Consider the following 26,958-nt stretch of genomic DNA (forward strand, 5'->3'; position numbering starts at 1 on the left):
TCTTGAGGAATTCGTTATTCCTTTCCTTTACGTTAGTAATCATTATACAACGGAAATTTCAGGTCGTTTTGACCACATCATTTACGCTGTTCTTTCAATATAGGATCCTCCCATCACCCAACAATGAGAGCTAAGTCAAGTTAGAACGGACGATGAGGTACTGTTTCGCAGGCCAACTCTTCGGTTTTCTGATATGTTTCCATTGTGGCATGGGGCGACCGTGGTCTTGTATGCGACGTTGAATTCCCGACCGCTGTCCAGGCTGCAGTGCACCGGTGGGATTCGTAGAAGGGCTTTGTCCCGCAAGCCTTTTCGATACTTTCATCGTGGCTGAGGTCAAGGAAGAACATGCGTCTTTATCTTTGAGGAACTTTTAGGAATGTTCTTCCACTACCATAAAATACAAACATCATGGATATCGATCAATATGAGAGAGTTCTTGTTTGTTTATACTAATTTTCACAACTCCTCAGCAAGGTATGTTCAGCAATAACTTCTGAAATCTGTCCCATTGAAAGATTTCAACGAATAAGAAAATAATTGATTTTCAAGTGATTTCTGTTCTGCGTATAGAATATACCGAAATGCAAAACTGTTCGATTCCAGAAAGCATTTCCTTACCTGCTGAGGCAGCTCGCGTATGGTTCCTTCAAACATTTCATCCCACGACACCGGCTGGAAAAGTTTAACATTACAGAGATGACTTAATCACAGCAAGTTGCAAGCAAAAACTTGCCAATAACTTTTCCAGCTCGTCATCTTCTAGCTCATGATCTACGGAGGTTTCCAAGGCGGCTTGTACATGTTTGATGATTTCACGACGTTTTGCACGGTTTGACCATTCGTACTACCAAATAAATGCCAAGATTCATATTGGAAATGAAGGGGAAACGAAGGACGAAAACGCACCAGCCGTTTCAAGATCCACGGCGACCTCGTCTTTGTTGGCTCGTTGTTCTCGGCGTAGAATGCTTGTGCGGCGATCGTTGCTCGCTGCAAGTCTGAACAATCGAATTTCATGATTTATTCAACAAGCGCATATACAAAATTAGTGAACTATGCAAAGTTTCGTTGAAATTTCGCTAGAAAGGCATGGGAACTGAGAGAAGGGGATTTCTTGACAGTTTCCCATAGTGGCTAGAGCAGATAACAGATTCGGAAAATAAGAAGAAGCGATTGCGATTGGTGCTTAGCGAGCCAGAATCTTAGTATCCATGGCAACTGATGGATTATACGATTTTGTGACTAGTAGTTAATGCTTTTCAACACACTCAGAGCTGCTTGTCGGAGAAAAAAAACCCAACGATCCAGCACACTACAGTAAACGAGATAAGTGTATTACGCATGTGAAAATTCTTTGGCTTCAGATCTTCAGACTTTTTGAGCGACGAAAGTGGTTATCCGGTCTAGTCCACGCTAATTCTATGAAGTTATGATGTGAGAGACTTTCGATTTGAAAGTAACACGCTTCTACGGACGGATGTGTTGAGCGAGTACTTATTTTCATTGATTTGCTTGAGCTGTAGCACGTATGGGTATTGATTCTGATCGAAAGGAAAGCTTTCGTGATCGCCCTTCATCTGAGCCTCGAAAAATCAAAGTCATGAGTGAGTTATCCCTCAAACGCCCCATTATCCCAGAGGAAGCGTTCAGACAGCTTTTGTGACTCAATGACCAACATATCGGGTGCTGGTTTTTTCAAGTGGTGAAAATGACGCAACAGATCAAGGTATACAACAACTGCTAATCACGAATGCTTCTATAAGGAACCGCAACGGCTCGCGCCGTGAATCAAAACGAGTATTCCTAACGAGTATTTAGTATTTCACAAATGATACATAGTCGTTGTGGTCGAATATTAGGCGAGCGAGCGACGTATGTTCCGACTAGTTAGGGTGAACGAAGGGAAAGCGGATAAATGAAGAAGAAATACGTCTGTAAAGTAAATATGAAGTAGTAGTGGGTGGTTATAAAGCTAAGTAGTAGTAATAGTAATTAAGAAGTTGAAAACTACGTAACGTCCACCGACTACGCGTTATATTAACTTCGAACCGATGGCTTCGTAGAGGTTGCAAAAGTTCCTGGACAGAAGAAGTGTTCGCATGTGAACCAAAAAAGAAAAAAAAATGAAGAAAGAAGAGAAAGTTGCGTATGGATGTGTCACTTATTTCAGATTTCCTTCTTCTCCATTTTAGCGTACTACTACTTCAGAATTTTGACACCTTTAAAAGCTTGTTTTTAGGATGTGAATAACATGAATCTACCAGGACTTGAACTCTGAAGAAAAAACTAGAACGAAATCTAAGCACCCAATAAATGGAAAAAGATTTGATAACAGTATCTCACATAGCAATAGTTCACAGAACATTAGAACATTTCAAACAGAAGAAGTATTTTTTTCATCCTTCCTCATCCACATTTCTTTCCTTATCTTCGGGAATGCTTGCGAAAACAATAGCAGCTACATGTCTATGGAGGATTCGCATACGTTGCAGTTTTTCGTTTCGGCGGCTTACCTTGTTTCCTCACACTTCGAGGTTATAAATTCATAAGTCACGATGTTACGAAGTCATTGCGAATTATACATTCGAATTTACGACCAAGTCAACGTTTCTCCATTCAGCTCACGAGTTGAGTTAGTTAGAACATTCGAGAAAAGAAGCAGATTTGAAATCCAGATCTTAATATTTTATTGCGGAATTGATCGTAACAACAAAATATTAAGTTCCCCGCCTGCTTAGATTCACATAATGTTCTAAAGATGACAGCAAATTATAAAATAAACTGCTCTAGTTCACCTGCTAATAAACCGCCGCCAGAACTAATAGCTCTGTTGAAGAGATGAGACTCATTCGGAGTTATCTGGACATGAGGTACAATTATCACATTGTCCGAGGAGCAACAACCTTCTTGAGAACTAAAAAGAGGTGAAAATCAGGAAAAGCAGAGGAAGTACTTGAAGTCTTCCACTAACACACAACCGCATCACGAGATCATACGCATACCTTTGTTGCTGCAGAGATGGCTGCAAGAAGAAAAATCAGAAAAGTGACCGTAAGTGCTGGATTGGGATGGAACCCCAGCGGGCTACGATTACCTGCTCAGGAATTATAGCGTATCTTCTCGTTAACTGTTCCTTATTCGGATGAATCGTCTGCGGTTCGCCATCCTCCGGCTGAAACCCAAGAACTCGCGTCTATATGGTTGCACATCCCAATTTAATAAAAAACTTTTGTACCTCTTCTTGATAGGATCGAAAAACAGGAGACAACACCTTTACATCAAGCATAACACTGCAAAAAGTTGAAGAACTGCCACGAATCACGAATTCGTTGGCGAAAGATCGTTCGAAGTGAGAGAGAATTGAGAAGATTGAGAGAAAATGTGAAAAGCTACCATGTTTGTTAAAAGTAACTTTATCTGAATATGAAATATTTCAGAAGAAACATTTGCACTTCCATTATTATGAGGACATCACATGCAACAGCACAGAAAAAAAAACAGAAATTTTGAATTTTTATGAAAAATTAGAAATTTACTAAGGCGCTAAGGTGTAACGGCCAATTCAATGTATTGAAGATTTGCCTATTTATTGAGAAATTTAGCTAACATGCATGTTGATAAGGTGTAACTGTTTTACAGCGCAGAGCTTTCCCCACAAAACGCACAATTCCTGGATTTTCTGGGCTTTTATGGGACCAAGTCATGAATGTTTATTTCAACCTACCAAAGTCCGCACCAACGCTGCGCTCATTTCTATTCAGCGTCAGTGTTTATCAGTAGAATCTGCTCCAAATCGCGCGTAAATGTTTTGAACTTATTTTTATTCACTTGCGTTCATTTTCCTTTTTTCATTACATCATCTTATTTACATTTTAATCTATTTACCATTTAAATGACTTATCTTTCGAAAATTTTGTTCGTTATAGTTAATTTTTATTTGCAACATGAACAACTACATTGGAGAAAATGAGAAGGTCTCAACTACATCCCTGGCCCTGGGCGTTAATCATTCCTCTGGGATGCTCCAACGCGTTCCACCTCAATTTGGAATGGTCGAGTTTTTAACGCGTGTGCCTACGCAACGACATGCTGGAACCAAATGATGTATGTATCGAGACAGAGTTCTTATCCTTCCTTCCCGTTCAAGTCTGGTAGCCGGGTGCCGAAGCCGGAGGATGAAAGGCTCGGCTGGCACAGGGCGGTTTCGAACTGTCGACTGTCGACCGACTGAACGCGCAGCGGAACACCCTTTCATTGCGCATCACCCACTCAGTAACACGATTCACAGAAAAGAAATTATCTCAAAATCTACAATTAGTTGCAACTTACACAAGTTACTGTCATTTACACAGCAAAGTTGTTACTTCGCTGTGTAAAAATTAGGGAAAACAGTAATCGCTATCACACGAAGTGACAGCTATCGCGCCGAGTCTACTGGGACCGCTAGAAAGCCAATTCTGAAAATGTAGAAGAGACCAGAGATTTGTCCGTGCGGGTCCTCTATAAAAAGGAAAGAATATTCGAAATCTATTAAGTGACCTCTCGTTTTCGCAGTTTTTTGCTAAGATATTTTATCTGCATAGTATTAACAAATACCAGCTGAGTTGAATAACAATGAAGACAATAAAAAAAGAGACTTTGAAAATAACACTTCGACTAAACAATGACGTTCTGTCGCTTTTCGCCAGCTTTTGTTCTTTTGTTTTTGATGGCGACGATACATTTTGATTTTGTGACGAACGTTATTTAGGAAAAAAGGGAACCAACACGTTTTAGTGAAGTGAGTCCTTAAGTGAGGAAAAGGAAATGGCGACATGTGGAAAGGAGCTAGATATGCGCCGCTGTTCGTCTTCTAAAGAAAAACCTGACTTTTACCGTCGAGGTTATTCCTGTACGTTACACTGTACACGGTTCTTGTATCTTAAAGAGCACTCAGGAGGTTCTCAGCAATTTGGAGCTTTTAAAAAAGAGAACAACAATAAGTCTTGCTATCATGAGGAAAGAACCAGAAAATAAAGTTAAGGTCTAGATATTTTCTGGACAGATAGTTTGGCTATTCTGAATCATCTACTCATACAAACATATTGGTGTGTTCCAAAGGCTTGTCGTGGAAAATGGAGGTGCGGCCGAAGATGCTTTCTGAAAAAGACTGAAGAACAGGAGGATAGAAATTAATTGCGGCGAACTTGGGCACGCTGCAACAGGAAGCAGTTAAGAGAAGTAATTCGAGGTGAACTCGCGAACTTCTCGTGCTAGTCACCTACATACAGAATGAGATCTTCCATTCACTGGATGAAACTAGGAAAATCAGACGAGGATTTATGCCTGGCAAAAATGTGCTGTGTTCATTCCATTGCAATGAAATAATTTCGACGGAAACGCAATCTGTCACAAGGGCGATGCTAACAGAGACCGAAATTGCTTACATTACGTTACTTCAGATTCTCCGTTGTCTATTCCTATCCGCAATTCGGATTTTTCATAACTAGGAACATCAAATGCCGAATAAGTACGGAAAAGAGCAAGAGAATCGAACTCGTTTGCACGTTTTCTTTGGAAAATCGTTGAAGAGTTAACGGATAATCGAGTTTGCTTAAGAAAATTAAAGGATTTCGGCAGATATTTTTTAATGGAAAGTCAGAAGTTTGGCTTCTAAATTATCTGGATATTCTGATTTAAAAAAGAAAAAAATGGAACTGATCCGATTAAAGAGAAAAGGTTTGTTAACCCGTACCTAATAAGGAAATATTGTCCGAAAATTCATGAGAATGTTATTACTTCGAAGCCAAATAATTTTTACAAGTAAGTCAGTACCAGGAAGGAATTTGTAGTAGGAAATTTTAAAGAGAAGCTATTAAGGGTACGCATAAGTAATCAATAATTTCAGTGGCAACAAAATAAAAAACGAATTTAATTAAATTTAATTTGATCTCTGGTCGCTAATGTAATCTCCGTCGTTATCCAGGACCTTTTGCCATCTTGCTGGTTGTTTCAATCCTTTGTTCATGAGATTCCGTTTGCTTCCAAGAAAAATACGATTCTAGTCGAGCCCGCACTTCATCCATATTTTTGAAATATTTATTCCTTAAGGAATGTTCCATCGATCGGGAAAAATGAAAATCGTGTGCTGCTATGTTTAGAAAATATAGGGAAAGTGGTAAAAGCTCCCATTTAGCTGCATTATTTTCTCCTAGCTGAATCTTGCTGCGTGAGGCCTGGAATGATCGTACTGCAGCAGATACGAATTCCATATACCCCGTCCGCAAACCTTACCAATTTTTTGAAAATGACTTTTGACTGTTGTTCAAGTAGCCTGAAAAGTGTTAGCTATTTTCTGAGTACTCAGTTCAGGACGAGCGCCCACCAGTGATTTAATGCGTTATTATCAAACTCAACAGGGCGTCCAGTTCGATCGCTAACAGACAAGTGGAAATCACCGGTAGAGAATTTTCTAAACCAGCGTGAATTTAATTGTCACAGAAGTCAAGGTCATGAGTTGTAGTACTGCCAAAAAGAACACGTCTTTATCCGTCCACAATCTGAACTAGACTGAAGCGAATATCGCACATTAATAATAATTGATTGCTCATGAAAACCTCTAGTCGAAAGAAGAGGGTTCACATTTCTCATAAATTCTTGTTCAAGAAACCAAAAGAAGCGAAGACGTATAAAATCAATCCTCAAAGGAGGTGTTTTCGCCGCTAAAAAAGCATTTAATTCTTCGACTGATTTAGTGTTTAAAAATCCAGCCAGAAAACTGAGGAATCGAATACTTTCCTTGTATACCCTTCCTCACTAATATTCGTTCTCACTCAAAAAAGGGTCAGCAAAACAGAAATTTTCCTGACTGCTTACGTAGCTCATTTAGAAATGGATACAGCTTGAAGCAGCCTTGAAAAAACATAAACATCATCTTTCTTTGTTCTGGATGCGTGGACGTGTCTCATCAAATTGTCCGAAAAGTGCAGGGCCACTTTTTCTTGGTGATGTATCCTTCATTCGTTTTCTGCTTCCGGGATATTAGAGCAACGCACCCACATTGTGTAAGTAATGAATTCGTGAGGGTCACCGCAACAAAAAAAAAATCCGTGATGAAACGGACAAGCTGCTTAAATAAAAAATAATAGAAGAGTATGAGGTTGACATGAGATGATAAATACCCAAACACTTTGAACTTTAAAAGTAAAACACAATAAAGTCTGATTCCCAGACTTTTTCTAAAATCAACATACGAAGACTTCATCATTCGAAAAATTGAATTAATTGAATTAGAGAAATTCACAATTTCCTGATTCAAGTTCATTAACGATATCGCCCAATGGTAGTAATGGGGATAAACAGCAAAAGGCTGTTTGACGTTAATTGACACTATATTGAGCCACTAACTAGTTGAAATTTAACTATTATAAATAAATATTGACGGGTAAAATCATGCGGAGGAAACGACGCACGGAACAACAAAGAAAAACCACGAAGATCTGCAATCTTATAACTACTCCAATACCTTATGAACCTCTAATTTCAAACGTTCCTTCTCAACGGAGAGAGAAAGCAAACGATTCATCTCAGTATTCTCTTTGAAGAATCAATGATTCTGCGTCGTTATTCCATGGAAGAAGCTTAGACTTTTTTGAAAGGGTTTCTCAAGGAACAAAAATGCTGTTTTTTTCTGTACAGCTATTTTGAGCACGAAATTCTGTCACATCTACAGCTGTAAGTGATAGGAAAACAAATTAATTTTTTATTGGATCATGGAGGAAATGCTCTTGACATGTTTACCACATGGTCACGGGTTTTCAAAAGAAAATTATATTCATTCGTTCTCGGTAAATTCGTTGCAGAATTTACTAAATTCGTGTGCAATCTAGGCTTCTCAACTCTATCGTAAGCTTCAGATAGTATCTGTGAGAAAGGAAAATGAAAATAGAAAATACACCTCTGGCCCTTTTCCTTCCGGGTTCCGTATCGAATTGCATGAAAAAAAAAACACAAGCAGGTTTTAACTGCCTAAATAAGGCAATACTGACAACTTCGAAAGAAAAACTGTTGATATTCGCCTATGAGAGGAATGAAACATTGGTCTCACGTCAAACCCAAATTGACCTTGTATTCCCAATTATGGTTAATAAGAGTTTGAGATGGAAAGAAACAGAAGAAAATAAGGACGAAAACGAAATTAAGATCATTAAGCGAAGTTGTGAACACGTTTCTAATCTTTGAAAGAAAAGCAGTAGGCAAAATAACAAGTTTGAGCTAAATAGGGACTTAAGCTTTCTGTTTGTTGCGAATCAGAGAATTGGTAGTCCGGAAAAGTTCTCCGGAAATTGAAGAAACAAAGTATAAAGGTGTTGTGGTAAGACCAGGGCAACCTGTATTGTTTTCATCTCCTTACAAGTGTTGCTGACAGCTGACGTTAATTAAGTGACTAAACAGGTTGAAATCCCGTTCTATCAGTTGTTTTGATCACGCTGTTTAGACATTTTTTTTTGTAAGTCTACATTTGTACGTCTGAATCAAACGAGCATAGAAAAGATTGCAAAAATATCCTAAAAATAAAAAGTAATGTAAGGATGCTCGCTTATGTTCGTATTGAACAATCGTTAGGGTTGAATAGCGTTTCTAAATCGATTAGCTCCGTCAAACTAAGTCAAAAACAACAAATTAATTAATCCAAGTATCAAAAAGCAGCGATATGGTGTGAAAAAACTAAACTTTCAGTTACAACGACAAATATTCTGCGCCGTTTCGAACAAAACAATGAAATGAGATCTTCGAACGGTGCAAAAGTGAGATATAAGTGAGATAAAAAAACTCACAACCACAGCCTCCAATTGCACCTTATTATCCTGAAGAAAAAATCTAAAACAAATCAACGGAGTAGAACGACAATTTTTTGCGCGACCTTACTTTTCATCAGCTGAATGTTTGAAAAATATGAAAAGTTTTCAAAATTTTGAAGAACATTTGGCTCCATTACTTGATCACGTACCCCAAGAGAAAAGGCATCCAATTAGTTACAAAAATCAAAATGTCAAGAAAAATGGAAGAAAAAGAGGTAGAAAGTACGGAAAAATAGGGAGTTACAACCTACCACTAACCTAAAAATAGCATTAAAAGTATTGGCACATGACTTTAATTAGAGTATCCCACATATTACGTCGATGCACAAGTTTACCGCCACACGTTTCCACACTCCGAGACTGCTTCAACCCTTATACCTCGTCCTTCTGGAAAGAGGAAATCGACAGCAGTCCGAGCGCAGGCATTGAGTAGTAGACGGGGGTGGTGCATCGTTGTGATCTGCGCGTCAGTTCGCCTCAAAACTTTTGCAAAAAGATTTGTGCCGAGCAGCTCACGCATCACCCAAATATTTCAAAACGCGAACAGAAGGGAGAGATGAACTCATCTCGATAGTGGCAATGATGTCCTACACTGTCCCATGAAAGAGCGGACAATGAGCGCCGTTTGTCGGAAATGAATTATTCACCAATCCACCTAGAGAGCCAGGATCCGTTGCTGAGCTCCACATTACAACGGGCTTGGTGCCTACCCACATTTGTTATTCCACATTGAGATCTGTTGTTCGAAACAGACTACTATTTAGTGCTGAGCTACGATGGGACGAAGTACCGCTATTAAAGGCTACAAAATGACGGGATAAAAACAGAGGAAAACAATCGAGATGATTGCAAGTCTTTGCAGATCCAGAAAAACCACTAGAAACGAATGAAACAGGACATATTAAAAGGACGGCAATAAAGTGAGAGTATACTGAATGATGAAGCACGAAGCACAAATTTTAGCAGATCACAGAGTCCCCGTACCGCTTGCTGGCTACACGTAGATTCACTAATCGGCCGGGTCGCGACCACATGTAGGCCTCCTCACATTATAAGACATAGTGCTCCAGTTAGTCATTTTTGCATTCCGCTCCGCTACCGACGCTATTTTCAGTGATGAATTCCAACATTCTTATGCGATGATTATATTGATTATTATGGTGATTATTGATTACATTATTATTACTGTAATTGTACTCCCAGAAAAACAAAACCACCGTATAAAATACTAATATTAGTAGTGAATATTACTGATGTGACATTTTCTGTGGTGAACTCATAATTCCTTCAAAGTGACCTAGTTTTGCGAACCACGAGGAATTTTTCTTAACTCGGAAACTGCCGATGAAAACAGTCAAAACACTTTCTGAATTGACGCTTCTCTTCGCACAGTTTCTCCTTCATCTTTTAGAACTCAACAGCCGATCTCCACGTTTAAATCGCCCACTCTGACTATCTGATCATGCGCATAGCAATACCCGCTTATTCGTGAGCCAAATCATCGTGCAGTCAGCAAATGCGCGTATCCTTATTCTTTGACTTCAACTCATCAGCTGTTCGTTGTTTTCTTAGTTTCGTTTTGCAAAAAAAATATCAAAAAATGTCAACGGAAATAGGCAATAATCCACACCTGCATAAATAACTTGAATTAATTCAGTATTAGAAGCGCATATTGGAATGCACAGAAAGCAATCGAAGAGGAAATTATTTCATGGAATCACATCCAGAGATAAGAGGGTATTCAGCAAAAGGGTGCAGTGAAAGTACATGGAGTTCTCGGAAAAATCTGTACATTTATATAATTCAAATCAAAGCGGTAATGGACGACTTAACATCACCACAGTCAAGATCCACATCCACTTTGCTCGGTCTTTCATAGAATATATTTCACACGAATAGTTTTCTTTCAAAAAACATTCAAAAAATTATCCCCTTACTTCCGAATTACAGTAATTAGTACATAGGATGTTATATCAAGTACAGTGGCGAACCACAGTGTGCTAGGATCCCTTCAGGTTGAGGGTGTAGACGAGTATGAGCGTGATTGCGCTCAGTTCCCGCTGATTGTAGTGAGAAACGGTGGGGTAAAGAGCCTCCGAGTTCGAATTTTCCAACGAAACACCTCATAACAGCTGTACTTTCCGCGACTACAGACGAGTGGACAAAAATTAATGAGGTTCACCGCATAGTTTATTCAAGCAAAACCAGTAAATAGACTGCTGAGAGTAAGAGCACGTATGCAAAAGTGGTGTCATTAGGTGCTTCGTAATAAATTTTATATAGAAACGCCGTTTTTCACGACGGCGTTCGCGAGAATGGTCACGCATGGTTACGCTCATATTCGAAGTCTACACTTCTAACGCTGTCTTTTCGTAGAAAAAAATCAACCATCGTCGATTTTGCGGTAAGCTGTTTATAAATATTGAAGGTTGAATGAGTGCAAACGGGGAGAGGACAAGTGCTGAATATTTTAACTACAGCCGTATGTTAAATTGAAAAGGGCTACATGGAAGCGAAAATCCTCTGTCTGGTGATGACATTTCCTAGCTGACCAGCAATCGAAGCATAAGAAATTCGTGAAAATGATGTCACTCAATGATGTCACTGTCATTTCGTGGAAACCCCTTACGAATTACCTCAATGCACTGTCGTGGCAAATTTTCATTTAACGCCCTTACGAAAACTGAATTATTTAGAAAAAAAAATGAAGCAGAATTGATTGAAATCATAAATGATTCCAAGTTTTTGCTGAGTGGCAAATTCTGGCACCAAGAATCCGTGCTTTAACATCAGTTCAGACCCAGTTCAGATCATGGAGACGAAATGGATATCTAGATTTGGCCAGCGCCGCAGACTCCTGAAGTAAGATCATGGTTTTCATCTAGACTGTGGTTGAAGTACCAGCTAAAGAATAGACCCAAGTTAAGCAAATAGTTCAGATTATGAGAGATTTAGTAAAAATTCAGCAAGAAGAATCCGCAGCAATGACACTATTCTGTTCCGCAGTCTGTAAGCGAACATTTGCGCAAATTTCTTCTTTTGAATGCTTTGAGCATTTGTCATTCTTTTATTGGAATGTACATCTCTTATTTAACATGAAATGTTGAATTTGTATTTATTATTAATTTGACGGCGAAAATTCCATTAATTTCAGTTCTTCTAAATTGTTCCCGATTTTTTTCTTCTTTCCAAAAAATAACATTTACGTCTTTCGACTGATGCGTTTCTAAAATAAGAGATTGTTTATAGAGAAAAACTCTTCTTTAGAAATGGGAAAGAAAAGTGCTTCTGCTTCTTTTTTTTATGTTTTTTCTTTACAAAACATAGGAATGAATCCATGAAAGTCACTGGTGTAAACTGAAAACACAGAAAATTATCATTTCTCGACTAACCGCCTGGAACAAACAAAAGTAACCAAAAAAGATTCTAAATTTCATTGAATTTTAAATTCTAGAATTCCATTTTGTGTCGTGGAATCCATTGAATTCTTAATTTGTTTTCCTAAATTTGACTATTTCGGGATATTTCAGCAGGCCTTAGGAAGAACCCTGTGTTTAATATTTTTGTTTTGTCAAGGTTTAAATTTTTAAATAATTTGGTGGATTTTAAGATATAATGAGTGAATGAAACATATGTGTATTATAAAGAGTGACGAAATCCGACGAATGGCCGCCCTTCCCAAATTCCTTACAAAATGGCACAAATTCAGTGAAAAACAGTCCAACTTCCTTACTGAATTATTGCATACCAATGACGAAAGGGAAGATATGGTAAGCAGTATGTTTTCCATGATAAGCGCTGCATATTTTGGAACACGCTACGCGATCGCACTGAGTCATACGCAATCACGAAGGAAATATCGCATTTCCTGACACGAACGCGTGCTACAACATGAATTTCGCACATTCTAAATTTGCGCAGGGATTTGCAACTATTAAGGATTCGAAAAGTGGCGTGACGCATTAAATGCTGTTTCGCAGGGTTTTTCTTTGTTTGCAGCAAAAAGTGAAGTTTTCCTGGTTCAGAACACTTCTCCTCCACTCCACTCTGGGGCAATAACGTAGTAGCACTATCAACTTGTACATTTCCGGGTTCAAAGCAGCTATGGAATCTGCAAGATTAGGGAGTTTTATTCTATTCGATACATGTTGAAGCCATCACCCCTTTCCTTCTGCGCGCGTTAAATCTCGAACGGCATCGTCGGACAATGTGCAGGATCAGGATCACAGAAAAGATTGATTATTTGATATCTTCCCGCGAAGAATTTTTCATCATTGCGTCCCCCATCATCATCGAACATCGATCGCCCTACGCGGCGGAAAAAAATAGTAACAAATCCGACGACGTCGTCGAATATTCTCGTCGACGTCTTAAAATGATGCCATTCAGATAAGATGCTTTAAACGAAAGAAGAAGAAGAACTACAACCAGTATAAAACCTTTAGTGAAAGTAATAACTCAGTGGTCCATAACGGGTCTTTTGAATGCATTGATCTGTTTTGGGACAAAACACTAATCTAGGATAGGAAAAATCCCATTGTTTCTCGATCGATTTTCTCGATATTCGTCCTTTTAGAACTTCAGTTCCTTATGTCTTAGGCATAGGGACAAAAACAGATATAAATAAATAGAGAAACACAAATACAATGCAGTCGTGCTTGAGCAGGTAGTATTCAAGCTAACTATTACTCATCTTCTAAGCAACAAGAACGAAATCTATCGGACGAATTAAAGGCATCACCCCACGAATCTGAGGTGGTGCAGATTTCAGGTGAAGTATTCTTATAAGGGATAGTAGATTATGGAGAGGAAGGCGATTCCGTCTATTTCTTCCCAATTGCCCTGAAAAAAAAACGGCCCGGAAGAAACGGCGACGCACAAGGCTGGCGCGCTCCAGTCGAACTCCCTGTAGAAAATAGTGCGCCAGAACGCCTGAAGCGCTATCTTCCGGGCCGTTTTTTACGGCAATTAGGAAGAAATGGACGGAATCACCCTCCTCTCCATAATCTACTATCCCTTATAAGAATACTCCACCTGAAATCTGCACCACCTCAGATTCGTGGAGTGATGCCTTTAAAGTAGCCATCACCAGTCTATGTACGTAGATGAAAATCTGGTTTTTCACACAATCATCTTACCAAACTCAACCTTGATACAACTTAATGCAGCAGCTCTGAGCCTAGAAAATACTGAGCAAGCGTCAGCCGCGAGAAGCTTCGCATAAATTCGAACCTAATCTCGAGTTTAAAAACTGCTAGAAAGTACTAAGTATACCATATGACCGCATAAAAACAACCTTCTACACATTACAAGAAGTTTTGAAAACTTCAACAACTTATCTCCAAAATCTTAACAAGGTGTCATAGGGTGTCCTGACATTCGCTCAGAAAGAATATGAAATTTCTTCAAGGGGATTATTTATTATACGATGTTCCTTTCACATTAATGTTACACGAAAAGAAAACTGATCTCGTCAAGTGTTGCGTGTTTTTTCATTTTTGTAAGTATTGCGAAACGACATACATATATAATGACCTCTTTCTCGCAGATTATGTTTCCCATAGCAATATAAGAAGAAAGGGGAAACAGTGGAGGGAGGATCGATGAAAAATCTGAAAATCTGAAAAAATTATACCAAAAATCTCTTCATGGCATAAATGTCATATCTTCTTCTTCTCTAAAATCTGCAATATCATCCGTTTTAGATCTTTGAAAATTCTCTGACGTTATTCTTTATCCATGTAGACTCTTATTTCTTTGTAATACATTAAAAATCTCATGTTGGAGCACTGTTATCACATGATATCGTGATGGTCTCATAGAGCAGGGTTTTAAATGAGTGAGACAATTTACGAGTGAATGCGTACGAGCAGATGCGCTGAGGTTTAAGTCCAACGAAGTAAATTGTGCATGAGTAGATTAAACCACTGTTATTGGGTTAAAAGCACCGTATCACAGTGTTGTGAATTTTGGGATCTAGTAACGAATAGATAGGAGTGGGGATGTTGTTGACAAGTAATTTGATGAGTGCGTCACAAGAAAAGTGTGAAACAGCTTTATGTGATCTCATCCCTCCACCGATACAACTTATTACACGATAGAACGCGGGCAACTACGTTGTCATCGAACGCCCACGTTTCAACTAATTTGTCGCAAGCAGACGACAGAAGTTATCCAGCCGTTACATTATCATTATTATATTTATATTCGTATTTTTGGTTATGCTATCCGCAGTAACTTGCATCGGATGGGAAACGGGACCGCACAATTCTCATTTCACACTTTCCACGCTCAGACTTCAAACTTTTTTTCTGAATTACTGGAGGAACCGAACGTGATCACGCTCATGTTCGTAAACTATGACAACCCCCTCCATCCATTGTTGTCGATTTCGTGCTACACTGCTTCTCATAACTTTTGTGATGAGTTATTCAGACCTAACATATTCGGAACATCTAGTAGAATTCAACAACAGCAGACCATTGACCGTTGACCCGCCCCTACTTCCATTGTAAGAAAACAGGAAGGGAAAGTTTTCCAGATTCTATGGAAATATAGGCATCCAAGGTAAGTCTTCAGACGAGCGGAGTAACACCATTGACGGATAAATGAAAAAAGTTGGGATCAGGAAAGAGCACACAGACTTTCCTACTAGGATAAGCAAGAAATGATTGATCTTAGAAAAGTAGAACTGCTGTAAAGTAACGTTTGTACTTTTTTTAAAATACCAAATTAGGAAAAGCTGGAAAAGAAAAAGGGCAAACTTTGGATGGCAACACGTTTATCTCATTATAAAAAGAAAAAAGTAATAAAATTTAAAAAGAACAGTCAAGTAAAGCCACTACCGAACAGTTTGATGCTATTTCTGCACCTTACCACGATTTTTTTGGGACGAAAATAATGCTTTGGACTCCTTTGGAGCAACGACGTGAACGCAAATAAAATAGAATACAAAAGTAGCAGTAGAAAATCTTCTGCACTTTGTGTTGTAACAGTTTTTCGAAAGAATTGTCGCTGTAATGTGATAGGATTGGGGCAAATACCGAAAAACATCACTTCACAATTTATACTTCAGAGAAGAGAAGGTAGCTGCGTGCATTCGCGTGTAACCTTGGAAAAACCACATTCTACCACCAGTCATCGCATAAGAGTTGCTTAGAGTTAAGCAATTTTTTTCGGATCATAACGGAACCTGTCTAAGCTGGCGACTGGGAAATCAATTCTTCAGTTCGCTTCGTTTCGCAGAAAAAAAAAACGCAAAAAATGGGGGGAAAGGGTCGTACACCAGATCATATCAGAAGGATTTCTTACTTGCTGTATCGAAGTTCACCTTAGATATTACGTGAAAATTTCCCCTAGCGGGCTGGTATTTTCAGCATGGAAGCGAACTGACATCCTAAAGGTACCGGGGAAAAGCTCTGAAGCTGTAATATAATACTGAATGTAAACAATACTCATTCCAGTTCGCATAACTCTTCTCAAACAGGTGATCTAATATCAGTCTGATGACGCAGGAAACAAGAATGGCCCAGATGTTTTCAGCTAAAAATACCACATGATGATTTATCCTGTTCCTCTTTTGCTCTCTGGATATCGCTATGTATAAAGGATAAAGTGTCTAGCGTTAATCAATCCGCTTGGGATGCCCCCCCGCGATCACTTGAATTCGGAATAGTTTGAGGCTTACGAACGTGTAACCGGCCTATGACTCGCGGGGGCTAGGCGATGTGTCAAGTCAGTGTTTTTTATCCTCCCAGACAAGTGCGGTACCAATTTATCGACCACAGAGGGATGAAAGGCTTGGTGGGATCCGAACCTGCGATCGATCGTGCAGGAGCGAACCTCTAACCGCTACACTACAGCCGCCCATCGCTATGTATAGTGACGTCATTCTCCTTAAATTTCAAGTTGTTCTGGCCCATAAATCAGAAATCAGTAATACATAATAGTCCCATTCGTTTAACTCTCGCTATAATGAAGTGAAGGCGCTGAGACTCTATATCCTCTTATCCTACTCTAAATTTATCTAAAATTACCCTCGAGACTAAGTCTGTTTGACATTATCAATTAAACTAAAGGAATATCTATAGTCTTGTTTTACTTTCTTATTTTTATACTGAAAATATGGTGAAAGTCTACCATTTTCTAGCCACCTCTGTTTGCTGAGAAACATTGAGTAACTTGCCATCATAGCAAAAGTTGGAATGCAAGAACCTCAGGAATAAGAGAAGTAACAGCAGTTTGCTTTTGCGGAAAGGCAAGAAATGAATCATTTCAGTTTAGTTTGCACAAACAGACCCCCAAGGAACAATCTAGGAGCACCAATCTTGGCTACAGCTCAAGCAAATCAATGAAAGGCCACGTATTCAACATTCCGGTATGCAAGGACAGTAGAGCATGGGCAATCTTGGAATGTTTTCCTGAAGAATTTGGATTTAGAATTTAAAATCTATAGGATGTGTATTTCTTAAGGAGTTTAAGCTAACGTTAAATTTTGACGGCAAGACCTGGCTAGAATTCAGATTACTAAAGGCAACATTCAGGAATACTATCAAAGTCATACTATCCCTCTGCACTTTTAGAAAAAAAAGTAGGAGGCTTTGAAATTCACAAGAATTTGAGCGATTACGTCCTAACCCTGGTTTTAGAACTGCATTTTCGAAAATCCCAAAGGCTGCTAAATACTGCCGACTCTATCAGACGACACTATCGTGCTTTGAGTGGGGTAAGAAGCTTCGTGGTGGGATCAAAGCACGCGTCCTGTGGTGAGATCTATGATTGTGCTGGATTTGTAGATAGGCTTTCTATTCACGCTTTCTGCTCAAACCCTCCGTAGTGGCTTAGAGCAGCAGGGGAAAACGGTGATCACCTATGATCAGCGTTCACCTGCGGGCAGCTTTTGCGATAATCAGTATATAAGACGATGATCGATCCCACAATGTTAATTCTGACGTTAGGGAAAAATCATGAATGAACGAAATCTTAGAGAAAATAGGAATTCTGACGATGGGAGTGAAACGATAAAACGTTTCATTGCTGATTTTCGATTTCCACTTTAAGAAAATTGTTGCAATTAAGGCAATGTTGATCACGCTAGCTAAAAACATCATTAATGAGGATATCGTGAAGCTTATGTTGATTTCTGGTTTCGTTCAAAAATAAACATCAATGTAGGAGCGAAGGCTCAATAGATGATCGCAAAACAAAGGTATTTGTGTGCAAGGGAAATAAAACGACAACGCCTGGAATCTTTCAATTTCTGGATTAGAGGAGGCGTGAATTGAACAGATCGTGAATTAATTGACTCGCAGAATTGAAAGAACGTTGAGGAGCTCACGAGAACCAACACAAATGTTATTCGATAACGAATATCCGATTTTTCTCCTATTGTGAACAAGATTTTCCCAAAAAAGACATTCAAGCTGAATGGTACAATTTTGCCGTATCCTACTATTTTACAAAAATCTAAGCTTCATTCAGACTGATCAAATCCCGGCTCACAGAAAATAGTTAGTCAAAACTCTTAAATTTAGTAAGCATTTCTTCATATATAAATAATGAGAACGAGCATAGTTTTTTGGCAATAGATATAAATCAATAGTCAATAATAATAAAACAATAAATCAACAATAATAATCGGCAGCAATTCTAAAACGATCGAGGTGTTAAAAGCAATAAATCAGTGGATAACACGATGACGAGTAGGCAGGTGGCTGCACTGTAGCCTTTGAAGTGCGAAATGACCCTCCCAGCGACAAAATATGCTTAGAAATTCTTTGAAGGAAAAATTACTCGTAAATTAAGTATCTGGCTTTTCTTAGTCTTAGTCCACAATGATCCTAAAACCACTTTTTTACCATTTTAATTCACATCAAGTTCTTTTTATCGTTTTTTAAAAATCAAATGCTTTTGAAATACTAATCTGAAGAATCACACCTCTGTTTCTTCTTTTTTGATCTGAGGGAGCCTTTACTTCAAGTCAAAAAAAGAAAGAAACAGAGACTGCTTTTTTTCTACCATATACTTCACCAACTCGTCCAGCAACAATTTATGAATTGGATTCATAGTTTCGTCATTGAAGGTTCCTTGAGGACACCTTGAGCTGTGTTTGGTTAGTTTTTCGTACGCAAACGGTAATTGGATCACGATTGGATTATTCGAATGTGTACCACTCAACAAAATTATGAGGTAAAATTCACTCCGGATCAGACGAAGACTGCCTTTAAAATACAAAAATAGTAAAAAAATCTCAACAAACTTACACCTGTGTGTGTTAAGTAAACTCTGAGACAATCAATCCTTGCCAAAAGAGAACAATATCCCAGAAAATCCGCAGAAAAAAGAGTTTAGTTCAACTTAGTCTTTTTTATCATCTGATACAACTGGCAATAACGTTCTAGTTTTCCCCCTTCAATTATTCATTCATAAATGTAAATTTTCGTTCTGCATGTAACGATTTAGCTAAGAAATACAGAAGTCGTAAATAATACCGGAAAATTTGACACAAAGTAGGTGTTCTTAAAAAGTACGATTTCCATGTAGGTAAGTCTTCATTGCGACGTTTTCAGGAATACGTTCATAAACACAATGAACACTAGCTCTCGAATTACCAGCTTAGTTTGCGAATAATTATGCATACACAGCTCTTTGCACAATAATATTCTGATTGAATAACCGAATAGCCTTAATTGCCTATGATTGAGTGTTTACAACGTCGCTAAAAGAGTATACAGTAAACAAAACGAAGAGTTTTTGGATAATGGATAGATTTAGGCCAAGGCCGATAGCTCCAAATAGAGACAAAGGTGGGAAAGGAAACGATAAGTTAAATAAATAATAACAGAAATAATAAATCAATGATATGATGACTAGCGAACAGGTGACGGACATGCATTGTAAGCACTGCAGCTGGGAGATCTCGGCACACCGAGAAATGTTCTGGGAATCTTCACGAAAGTTTTGTAAGAAAATCTTTTCAAACATGTATTCGGCTCGTACAAATTTTTTATACCCTAGAATCACATAAGTAAGACCGCTTTTTTTCCCGGAAGGGAACGAGAAAAACGCACGTTTGCGCTGCCAGTTTCAGTCTTAAAAATGACCAGAAATTTTATTCAACCTCCATTTCACCGCCAAAACATTCATAACATTAAAATTTTCGTTTAACTCATCTACCTCTTTATCTAAAACCTTTGTGAAGCTGTTGACGATCGTGTCTTCGGATATTGAATAGAAGCTTTCGCTAATCAGAGCGGCTACTTCGCTGTAGCTTATTCTTTTCCTGGTGCCGCTTTTGGTATACCTAGCTTTAGACAACCATCCCTCCTTCCCATCCTGTTTTCACGTTATTCTTGAAGGAATTCTTAATGCCAACATCGAGAAGCTGTAGATATTTGATCATTCCGTCTGGAATAATCGCAACTTTGTAATGTTTCTTGTGAAGCTGTTCTTTTGTGCTGTTGTTTGTTATTGCTTTTTCGGGATCAACGTCTTTTTGAAAATGGTCAGCGGCTTCATTTTTTCTCCGGCGGCGGTTACGGAGAAGACAACGGTAAAATTCGATTTTTCGTGCCCTGTCGAATCAATATACACAGCTTCAGTTCTAACTTTATCCACGGTCTTTCCATAAATGATGGCAAAGGGCATTTGAACCGTAAAGCTTCAGCTTTAATGTCCTTAACCATCACAGCTCTGCTTGCTTCTCGCTTCTGTACAATGCACCTATACACAGCTTCCTCAATTCCCACCACTTTTGTTTTTTTGAAGCGGCGAGCACATTTTGTTGGCGGCAACCGTTGTAGGTTTTCCTTTTCTGCCTTCCACTTTCGAGTCAAACGTTCCACTACGTCTCTCGATGCAATTTGTGAAGAAATCCGCATCGCTGAGCTTCTCCCTGGTCCGCAATCCAACATGTGTAGACACAGGTTCGCGGGAATTCGTTATGCCCTGTCACGTGAGTTGATGGCATCGACGATTCCTCTTAAACATGAAGGCGATGATGAAGCGTGTCTGTTTACATAAGTCGACCAGACGGTCACCGTTGTCCGGCGCCTGTTTCACAGGGAAGCACCATTTGCTTCCTTGTGAAACAGACGCCGGACATTTATGGTATATCGGATTGCTGAAGTCAAAGTCCCATTTTTGCGCTCTCATCTATTCCGACAATGACAACCTGCTGGCTGGGTATCCTAGACACCAACGCATTGAGTTCATCATAGAAGGCGTCCTTACTGTTGTCCTCAGCGGTTTCGGTAGGTGCGTGAGCACTTACGATCTAGAGTTTACGTCCTCAGCGATCCCGCAGTCGTACAAAGGCGCATCTAGATGACGTTGAGCCGAATTCCTCCACCAGGTTCTTGTAATCGCACAGCTTCCTATTTTTTTTTTCATCAGCATGAGCACAGTAGATGGTGGTGACGAGCCGGTATCTGGTGCGTTTTTACTGCAGTCTAGCAACTGCGCACAGACATATCCCAGAAATTTAGAAAGGGCGGCTTGTTGGAGTTCTCTCGACAATATACACTATATACAATAGAATACAATACAATATATACACAATTCAGCGTTTCGGAACGGATAGTTGCTGCCAAAGATTACATGCCCCCTTCGGCCAGATAAAATTTCAGGTCGTAGACTTTAGCGATGTGCTGGGCGACAGAGCCTCGCTAAAGTCTACAACCTGAAAGAAAAAGAATGAAATTAGGCTGATGTGAAATTTGGGTCTCAATAGATATTAAAGTATCTCACAAAAAAACCACGGATAAATTAAATTCTGCAAATACTCTGAGTACTCTAAATTTCCGCCAAATTCGAGTAAACCAAGGGAAATTGTCATAAGTCACTAAGTGGGAATACGTTTGTGAAGCGAATGCGAGCTAGAGGATGTGGAGAGATTAACGTTCATTTTCTTAGCTACATTTCTATGGTGATGATGGAGCAAGCATGCCCAACGCATTGTTTCACATCCAGAAATAGATGTTTCACAAAAAAATGTAGGGTATTTGCATGAGCAGGAAACGAGAAATCCGTTAAAATCCCTAGCATGGTTTTGTGAAATAATTTGAACAAAGAAATAGTATTGTGTAGTAAGGATTTCAGCTGAGTAGGTGACGGTGGTGGTCGGAACCCAACTGAGAAGAAAAATCCAGCTGCAGTAATGTTGCAAAACTCCACAGCCGACTGAGATTTTTGCGCAGTGTTACTGAAATTTATGAGCTTTTCTCCATGAGGATGATGAGAAAACGGAGAGAGGAGATGAGGGAACCGCAAGTTCGTCGCTGCTGCGTACACAAACCGAGGAGAAAAAACTGCAGAGCTCTCCCCCTCGATTGCGTTTTTAAAAAAGAATGCAACGAATGTCACTTTTGTTGCATTTAGAATGTAGATGAGGTATCTTTTTTGGCCATCAATTCTCAAAAGCAAAGAGGGAGATGAAATCATCAGATAGGATCGAAGGGCCAAAATCTCACAGCCGTAGCTTCTTATTTTGAGTATTCGGAAGGGAGGCGGGAGATGATAAGATAATCCTTTCTTGTTGAAACCTCGACATTATGTGCTGAATTTTTTTGTTTGACAAAAAAAGCTTACAATGTCCTGTATGGTCTGACTTCTAGCCATAGCAAAGGAAAAGGTGCTTGATGGAATGCGTGTGATAATAAAGTTTCACCAAAACATCGTTGGCAAAACAAGAAAGCATGGATTTTGATAGAGGATAAAGGAAAGGACAAAGTGTTTGGCGTTGATGAATCCGCTTGGGATGTGCCCCCACGTCCACTTCAATTCAGAATCGTTTGAGGCTTACGAACGTGTAACTCACCTATACAATGACTTGCGGTGGCTAGCCGATGTATCAAGTCAGTGTTTTTATCCTCCCAGACAAGTCTGGTACCAATTTATCGACCCTGGAAGGATGAAAGGTTTGGTGAGCACTAGGGCGGATTCGAACCTCGGGTCCATCATGCAGGAAGCGGAACCTCTAACCTTTACACTATACCCGTCCTATGGATTTAGTTAACAGGATATTTAAAGCTAAATCCACCCGCGAATTAACACATCGTGGGCTATCGTAAAAGTTTGAGGTTGGACATTGAACCGAAATTATCCAGACTCGTACAGATGCTTTCTTATTGCTTCATATTCACTCGACCTATTCTATTGTATTATTGATTTTTTTTCCTAGAAATGCAGTCAGAACAACATGGTAACCAGCTTTCTGCTTACTCATAGAACTGAATTCTGATGTCGGTGATGCTCAATAGAAATGCTTTGAACCAGTTATCGGTAGCAGTTTGAATTTGCTGCCACAAATCTTATAATAAGACGAGGAATTGCTGTCAGTGAGCTTACAGGTCCCTGATTCCATATAATTTATCTATCACCCAATAGATGACATATTACGTTAATTAGATGTAAAACGACAAGGAAAAGTTTTTCTACGTTTTAAGCGTTCGACCAGTTGCACGAATTGTTGCCCACTTTGTTTTGCTGTTTTCTGGATAGCGAGAGGCTGTTCCTGTTTAACGTAAACCTACTTCTAAAATAAACAAAATCCTTCCATCTTTTTCATTCGAACATACTTACCTACCCCTTACCTGCAAGATCATTTCTACTTAAAAAAGGCTTTTTTTGGGTGGAGAAGGAGATCGTTCAACACCACCCTTGAGCACTTCAAAAGTGATGCGAACCAAGCATAGAAATTGGTATATTTATGTCCTGCTAAATTGTTAGTTTGCAGCGAAAGAAATTTAATTTTAGAAAATGTGAAACACCCCAGCATTTTAAAGAGAACTTAGAAGGAGTAATCCAATGAAACTCACTAATTGGTACGCTTGGATTGACCGCAACTCTCAGGATTATTTCCAAGAAACCGTTTTACTGGAGATTCTAATGGCTGAAGAACCTTGGATAATTAGCGCACGCTTGGCTCAATAAATGACCTTTTTATTTTGTTTTTTAAGATCAGCTGTTACTGCCTTCCGTCAATAACCTTAAGTGCATCCATAATCCTTTCAAAAAAGTGGAAGCAATCGGATGTGGATGGCTTCACTTTGCTTCGTTACTAAGCTAAAATCGAAAAAGCTAAGTCCAGTGTAACGGGACATCAATAATCAATAATTCGCTGTCTCTGAGCCGCTTAAAAAGTAAGAAGAAGAAGGGGAGACTGGAGAAAGATAAAAAGGCTTTCTGCCTATTAAGATATGCTGCGGAATTGTAGGGTGAAATATGATATTAGAGTGAAAAACTTCTCTGAAGTCCTTTCTTGCAATATCAACTCTTTCTGGTTAGATTTTTAACGACATTAAAGCGAATTTTGGGTGAAAGAAAAATAAAGTTTAAAGGATAAAGTGTCTGTTGTCAAACCGCTTGGGATGCGCCCCCACGTCCACTTCAATTCTGAATCGTTTGAGGTTCACGAACGTGTAACTGGCCCATACAATGACCTGCGGGAGCGAGCCGATGTGTCAAGTCAGTGTTTTCATCCCCCGGACACGTCTGGTACCAATTTATTGACACCGGAGGGATGAAAGGCTTGGTGAGCACTAGACCAGATTCGAACCTCCGATCGATCGTGCAGCAAGCGGAACCTCTAACCGCTACACTACACACGCCCAAAAGAAATGGAATGCGAAAAAACCATTCAGATGTAAAGTGTACAAAAATGGCAGAAATCTTAGAGGTCAACCATCAACTGGTCACTGCGGTGAGCTAGAACTCACAGTGAAATCCCTTAAACGCAGTGTATCCAGATTTAGATCTGGTGCAGAACCCGCAGCGAAAGCGTAGAGTTCGGGTAGTAGATAGTGGAAGTCAGCGTGGTTCCGGTCATGTCTTCCCAAACACGGTAGAAAACGGCGTGAAAACGCCGTTTTTACTAAGATTTCAGTTGCAACGAGCCACCCTCGTGCGCGCGACGCGTCCACGAGCGAGAGGTCGAAGATCAATGATGACCTCTCACACCCTATTCAAGTCTAAGCTATGAATAGGTTGGTGATGGGATCGGAACGGAACGCCTGCACAAGGGGAATCGTCGTAAAAAAAGGCGTCTTAAACGCTGTTTTTTAAAATAAAGATTGGGGTAAGATGACTGGAATTACGCTGAGTTCCGCAACCTACTCTTACCGAACTCTGCGCTTTTGCTGTGGGTTCCGCACCGTCAAAATCGTGATACGCTGCGTTTAACCATGACTCCAACGCTTACTACATACCTGCACACCACCAACCACGTTTGCGAGACTACACAAGAGAAGTCCGAAACGGAGCCTTTTAGTATATTCCATTCATACTCAATTTATTTTCTGGGAATATTTAACCTTTTTGAATCAATTACAGCAGCATCCGTTTTACCCTATATTTTCTGAAACGTAGTATTTTACTTTTCTCACAGCCTAAGCAAAAAGCAAGTCATATGGATGTTTTTGACTGAAAAGGAGGAAGAGGCTTATGCATTCTTGAAAATGAACAGACACAAAGGAAGAAAAGCGAAAATACAAAACAACTTTCAAATGGAGGAGAATGAGGGGGACCAGATCCAAAGGAGAGAGTTTTTCTTACCTTCCCTTTCAGTCAACTCAACCAAGGAAAGAGAAGTTGCCATATAGATACGAATGTAAATGTAAAATGAAACGATGAAATGTAAAAAGGAGTGGAGAAAACCGCTCTATTTATGCACTGCAAATAAATAGGATCCTCAAACGATAAATAGACATAAATGATGCAAATAAAAGCGTGAAAAAGTCGCTATGAACGCTGCAGTCAGGCAAACGATTAAACACACATTCTTTTTTGCTAAAGAAAGCATTCAGTCACTGAGAAAAGTGATTGATATTAGTTTTGCGCAAAATGTTTTCTGAAAATTAGATTTTTTCGTTGAACTTACCATTCAGCTTCAAAGTATTAACGCTCATTTGCTTGGCTTGCAAGAGAAACCCTTTCTCATACGTGTTGAATTTCTGAATGTTATCCTTTTTTCGCACGATCGATACCTCGAATGAAACTAGACGAACACGTTTTAAATCTTACAATGTATAGCATGCATTTTTCCGAGCAGCTCGACATGGAAGAAATGAATAGAATATTCATGGTATCTGTATTGCAAATCGCTCTATACCGTATCCTTTTTTCCAAGTTTTTTAAAGCATGATAGGGAGGCCCTTCTTCGTTTCTCTAACAAAAGTTTAGCAACATTAGTTAGAAATATAGTTTCATCACTATCATTTTTGTTGGAAAAAAGGTTTTGGTTAATGACGGAGTTTTAGACGGAAAGCCTATTCACTTTTTTTATTTGAATAAAAGAAATCTCATTGATCATTGACCGATCGCTTGTAGGCGTGACCCGTGCCCAAGGGTGGGGCGTTTTTAAGCACCTCGCAGGAACAAACGCAGATTCCACCGCCGTTTTTCACGATCAAAGGGGATTGAGTGGAGCCATAATCGTAATCTGCATCTCGGAGTCTATATTTGCCCGCAATATCCGAACATCGTCAGAGTCGTGATAAGCTGTCTTTAGGCATTTTTATTCCTATTTAGAATGCAAAGAGAGCAGAAAAAAAGCATCATTTGTAGCTCACTTGCAATTTGAAATGCAGTGTTTTTTTTCTTTTTTCACTCAATTTCGATGGAAAAAGGAAAAAGGAAGGAAAAGTCATCCTGACATCACATTTTGTCAGGAGCGCTACGTCTCTAGACGTAATTCTTGTCGAAAGAGGGTCAACTGGTCAAAACTAAATTAGAATGTGAAGTGCTGCAATGCTTACAAATCAAATCTGCTCTGTTGTGTTTTCAAATGGTTGAACGATGACTCTATCTGCCTCCTATTCGGAACTGAGGATTACTTGAGTTGTTGTATATTTCACTTAGCATTTCCCACGAATCTTCACTGAAGACCGCTCACTTAACCGTGTGTTGCGGAGAACAGCAGTAGTAGCAATGGATATGGAAAGATTTTTTATATTCATTATCGATATGTTTTGAAAATGTGTGACACTTGGAACACTTGTACGAAGTATACGGATCCATCCATTAGACATGAAAAATTGAGAGAAGCATCAGTTGTGTGAGGCTACCAGTCTAGGAGGGAAAAATAATAGTATGCGTAATGCGCAATATGTAATAAGAA

The 26,958-nt window shown here is 39.2% G+C and overlaps 2 protein-coding genes across 3 annotated transcripts in view; both read right to left on the reverse strand.

Moving 5' to 3' along the window:
- The window catches only part of RB195_006112 (uncharacterized protein), a gene marked incomplete at both ends in the record, with an annotated part of 47,024 nt that overhangs the window by 9,555 nt on the left and 10,511 nt on the right, over positions 1 to 26,958 (reverse strand). Inside the window, 7 exons of one of the 2 annotated variants that reach the window (XM_064178992.1) lie at positions 622 to 675; positions 737 to 847; positions 910 to 1,001; positions 2,799 to 2,917; positions 3,006 to 3,025; positions 3,098 to 3,175; positions 3,239 to 3,289. In XM_064178992.1, coding sequence (XP_064035986.1) covers positions 622 to 675; positions 737 to 847; positions 910 to 1,001; positions 2,799 to 2,917; positions 3,006 to 3,025; positions 3,098 to 3,175; positions 3,239 to 3,289 — 525 coding nt within the window. Of the gene's footprint in view, positions 1 to 621; positions 676 to 736; positions 848 to 909; positions 1,002 to 2,798; positions 2,918 to 3,005; positions 3,026 to 3,097; positions 3,176 to 3,238; positions 3,290 to 26,958 lie in introns of those variants that run through there. The other variant, XM_064178993.1, reaches the window with a different exon arrangement.
- On the reverse strand, positions 20,378 to 20,755 carry RB195_006113 (uncharacterized protein; the record flags this gene model as incomplete). The annotated part of the gene is made up of 1 exon (XM_064178994.1): positions 20,378 to 20,755. One exon carries the CDS (start codon positions 20,753 to 20,755, stop codon positions 20,378 to 20,380), a length of 378 nt encoding a protein of 125 aa, XP_064035987.1.

This window comes from Necator americanus, chromosome I (genome assembly GCF_031761385.1).
Source record: "Necator americanus strain Aroian chromosome I, whole genome shotgun sequence".
Taxonomy (NCBI): Eukaryota; Metazoa; Nematoda; class Chromadorea; order Rhabditida; family Ancylostomatidae; genus Necator; species Necator americanus.